Source organism: Cherax quadricarinatus, unplaced genomic scaffold, assembly GCF_038502225.1.
Source record: "Cherax quadricarinatus isolate ZL_2023a unplaced genomic scaffold, ASM3850222v1 Contig1236, whole genome shotgun sequence".
Lineage (NCBI taxonomy): Eukaryota > Metazoa > Arthropoda > Malacostraca > Decapoda > Parastacidae > Cherax > Cherax quadricarinatus.
In genome coordinates, this window is record NW_027196262.1 from 95001 (window position 1) to 99831 (window position 4831).

The 4831-nt window shown below is 41.6% G+C and overlaps 1 protein-coding gene across 1 annotated transcript in view; it reads right to left on the reverse strand.

Annotated features, from left to right (window-relative positions):
* Nucleotides 1-4810, reverse strand: part of LOC128693650 (dynein axonemal heavy chain 3-like) — a gene marked incomplete at its 3' end in the record, with an annotated part of 98359 nt that extends 93549 nt beyond the window's left edge. The window contains exons 1-4 of the mRNA XM_070080911.1: nt 4683-4810; nt 3978-4179; nt 1534-1656; nt 452-562 (exon numbers count right to left, since the gene is read on the reverse strand). Coding sequence (XP_069937012.1) covers nt 452-562; nt 1534-1656; nt 3978-4179; nt 4683-4753 — 507 coding nt within the window. The remainder of the gene's footprint in view (nt 1-451; nt 563-1533; nt 1657-3977; nt 4180-4682) is intronic.
* Between the last annotated feature and the right edge of the window lie 21 nt (nt 4811-4831).

The following is a 4831-nucleotide window of genomic DNA, read 5'->3' on the forward strand; positions in this document are numbered from 1 at the left end:
ATACCCTTGTATTCTGGGATATTTTCTTCATATTCTGCAGCAATAATCTCCCCTTCAACAGTCCTTTTATTCTGGGGTTCTTCCATCTTGTTCAACAGAACTCCCCCTTCCCTGTTCTATGGTACTTCATGTTTTACTACTGCGTTCCACATCTTTTCCTTCATCTTTCACAAATGTTCATCATATTCGCATCCATAAAATATGTCTGGGTAAAGAACTGAAGAATGTTAAATTATGAGGAACATTCTTTGAGAACAAACTCGTCACTCAGCACTATACCTCGACTTGAAAAAAAAATGTCATCCCTTTTTGACAGGTTCAGGAGGGACAAAGACGTCATTCAGTTTTAGTGTTCAGTAAATGTTTTCGTTAGGAAAATTGTTATTGGAAAACGAGAGGAATTTGTAACTATTATTAGTATTATTTTAAAGAACAGGTGAGTGATACATACCTGGTAGGCTCGGGTCTTGCCACTCAGAGGCTCCCCCACCACCATAACGCCATGACGCACCAGGATCATGTTGTACAGCTGAACCATCTTATCCCGGAACCAAGGCACGTCCTGAAACATGACCTCGGGATGCTTTATCTCTCTTTATCCCTATTCATAGGGAAGTCCTAAATCTATAAAGCGCCTGGATAATAATAATAATAATAATAATAATAATAATAATATTAATAATAATAATAATAATAATAATAATAATAATAATAATAATCTTCCTTTCTACAAGTACATGTACAACAGCCCTAGCTGACATCAGTGACATACTATATAGAATGCGATGTCAGGTACAAGTCACACACATTTTCAATATTAGTTCTAATGATTAACCAATAAAAGTGTAATGAACACCTGTCAATGCTCAATAATAACCCACATGGAGACAAACTCAGGAGGTGAATTTATATATTTCGATCCCCCTACTGGGGTCCTCTTCTGCTGAAGAGGACCCCAGTAGGGTGTCTAAATACACGGACAAATTCATCTTCTAAGTTTCTGTCTCTTTATGGGTTATTATTGAGCTATAGTTCTGTCGTGTGTTTACCTGGAGTTTACCTGGAGAGAGTTCCGGGGGTCAACGCCCCCGCGGCCCGGTATGTGACCAGGCAAAAATAAAAATCATGGTAATGCTGATAATCACGTCAGAATAAAGCTAAAATAATAATTACATTCAGTTGCTCTTAAAACAGAATTTAAGTTTTCATTTTATTAAAGTTACTCCTTTGAAGGGTTTTAAGCCCCTAACTTAGAGGATTTTACCTCTAATTTTTTTTCGATACATATTTAAATTTTAAATCCGTCCTACTTGAAATAACGAGAAATGTACTCTGTAAGGCACATGTCTCGTGGTAACTAAGCTTACAGCTTACTTTGATCCCTATTTTGAAGATTAAAGTAAGCTGACTGGTCGTCTGTCTTAAAACCCATTGACTAACCACCCTATGATTGTAATGCACTCATAAAACTTTTGAATCCCTAACTGATGAAATAAGTTTTTATTGTTAAGAATAAATTGAGAAATCACCAACCTGAAGGTTATTGTCAGCTAATGTTTTCTTGAGCGACGCCTCGAGGGAAGCGTCTGGCGTGATGGTGTTGTTCTTCTCTGAAGGAAACAGGTCCTGTATGATGCCCTCAAACAGCGGCACATCCTGCAGTGCGCATATATTGTAGTGCCTTCTCTCTGCGTTCCAGTACTCACTATGATCCAGTATTAATTCCCTGTGTTCCAGTACCCACTCTCTGTGATCCAGTATTAGTTCTCTGTGTTCCAGTATCTATTCCCTGTGTTCCAGTACAAACTCCCTGTGATCTGGTGCCTACTCCCTGTGCTCTAGTACCAATTCCTGTGTTCCAGTGGATCCTAGTACTAACTACCTGTTTTCAGTATCCACTTTCTGTGGTCAAGAACTCGCTATTTTTGTCCAGGTCTCACTCCTTTTGATTCAGTACCCATTTCATGTGATCCAGTACCCATTCCGTGTTATCCAGTACCCATTCCTTGTGTTCCGATGACTCCTATACTCCCTACCCATGGTCAAGGACCCACTATATGTGTTCCAGCACTACTTGTATCTTAATGCTCGCTATATGTGTCCCACATAACTTACGACCTACCTCCTCTATCCAGCATACTAAGCTCACTGCTTTTCCAGGTTTCACAAATTATTTCTCACACATTCTAGTACACACTACCTGCGTAATCGACCACGGCAACCTCAATTAAGTGAATACACACGCACACGCACGCACACGCGCACACACACACACACACACACACACACACACACACACACACACACACACACACACACACACACACACACACACACACAGGGTTAGACTCAGAAGTGTCCCTGTTTGCAGATGATGTGAAGTTAATGAGGAGAATTAAATCTGATGAGGACCAGGCAGGACTTCAAAGAGACCTGGACAGACTGGACACCTGGTCCAGCAAATGGCTTCTCGAATTTAATCCTGCCAAATGCAAAGTCATGAAGATAGGGGAAGGGCACAGAAGACCACAGACAGAGTATAGGCTAGGTGGCCAAAGACTGCAAACCTCACTCAAGGAGAAAGATCTTGGGGTGAGTATAACACCGAGCATGTCTCCGGAAGCACACATCAATCAGATAACTGCTGCAGCATATGGGCGCCTGGCAAACCTGAGAACAGCATTCCGATACCTTAGTAAGGAATCATTCAAGACACTGTACACCGTGTATGTCAGGCCCATACTGGAGTATGCAGCACCTGTTTGGAACCCGCACTTGATAAAGCACGTCAAGAAACTAGAGAAAGTACAAAGGTTTGCGACAAGGTTAGTTCCAGAGCTAAGGGGAATGTCCTATGCAGAAAGATTAAGGGAAATCGGCCTGACGACACTGGAGGACAGGAGGGTCAGGGGAGACATGATAACGACATATAAAATACTGCGTGGAATAGACAAGGTGGACAAAGACAGGATGTTCCAGGGAGGGGACACAGAAACAAGGGGACACAGTTGGAAGCTGAAGACACAAATGAGTCAGAGAGATAGTAGGAAGTATTTCTTCAGTCATAGAGTTGTAAGGCAGTGGAATAGCCTAGAAAATGACGTAGTGGAGACAGGAACCATACACAGTTTTAAGACGAGGTTTGATAAAGCTCATGGAGCGGGGAGAGAGATGGCCCAGTAGCAACCGGTGAAGAGGCGGGGCCAGGAGCTAAGACTCGACCCCTGCAACTACAACTAGGTGAGTACAACTAGGCGAGTACACACACATACACACACACAACTACATAAGAAAATAAGAAAGGAGGAGCACTGCAGCAAGCATACTGGCCCATATTAGGCAGGTTCTTCTCAAACCCTTTATGCCAGTCCTAACTCACTAATACTATTATTTATGCCTAAAACAAGTGTCTTTACAACCATTGCACAGATTTAAATTACCGTATGTAAAATATTTGTAGATTTTCCGGAAAAAATCTAATCATTTTTTATCCAACCCTACTTGATCTTGTCCCTCACCTAAGATAGCTCTCACAGGCATCACACTGAGATATACAACTCGAGATTCAATTTTATTATAATTTTCGAGTAGTGCTTAACCCATAAGGGTCAGAGCGATTGGGAAATGGAAAAATAATCTGGTATGATCATAGGAAGGGGAAGGATAGCTCCAATTCTCTGGATCAAGAGCCCTTCATAAGCCTCAAGGAACCCTATTAAAGAGCAAGATATTCAATAGGATTAACTAGAAGAGATAGAATAAAAAAATCACCTTAAAAGAATATAGACGTTTTGGCTTTTCCTGATAATTATTAAGTCGTGATTTGATCCAGGATGGACAGACACGTCTTCTACTGTTTTCTCTCCAAATTGTTCCATCCACGGTATTATTCAGGGAAGTTCTGACCATCATGTTATACTAAATAGCTAATGGCTTCTATTTACTATACATGAGAGTTTCACTTAAAATCGACCCACCTGAGCCAGAAACTTCGGGAGGTTGACGTCCTTGATGGCCCTGAGGACGACTTGGGGTTCAGAGACGTCAGGCATGAGGAGCTTGAGGTTGTTAGCGGCCAGGAGAACAGCCTTGACGGCCCGCATGCCGTAATCATAGTGGTGTTGTGATGACAGCTGCTCAGAACACAGTCTGTACGTGTCGATGATTTTCCGTGCTAAGCTGTGCGCAAATAACCCCTTATCAGGATTAATTGCCCTGTTTAAAACCACAGCGCATAAAACTGGAAATATTGCAGCAATGAGATTTAATAAGAAACACCAGAAAGCAAAAGAAGTGTATAGGGACTGCAAGAATTTTGTAGGATTTCCCTGCCTGACTAAAAAGTGTTTCACAAGCTTCTGTTTAACACCAGTTTTCTTTGTAAATGCCAAGTTAGTTGTGGAATATGTGTAAGATTTGTATATGAATATATGTTGATGCCATGTAATACATATGATCGTGAAACTATACACAGATAACGCGCACATAGGAGAATGAAACTAATGACGAAGTTTCGGTCTAATTTGCACCATTAACTAATCACATGGTGTGACTAGTTAATGGTGAGAGTCAGGCCGAAACGTAATGAGTAAATTTTTTTTAAAGATGTATAATGCTGAACGTGACGAAGTTGGCGTCAAGAGGAATTCAAATGGGAGAAGGGAAGAATAAGAGAGACGAACCTGTCAGCTTGGACGAAACCCATGGAGAAGAGGACGATCTTGGCTATCATGACGTAGTCTGGCACCATCATGGCCACAGTCCTGAAGAGCACCTTCAGGTTGTCTGGCAGTTCCCTCCGCCCGGCGTACCTGAAGAAGGCGCTATCTTA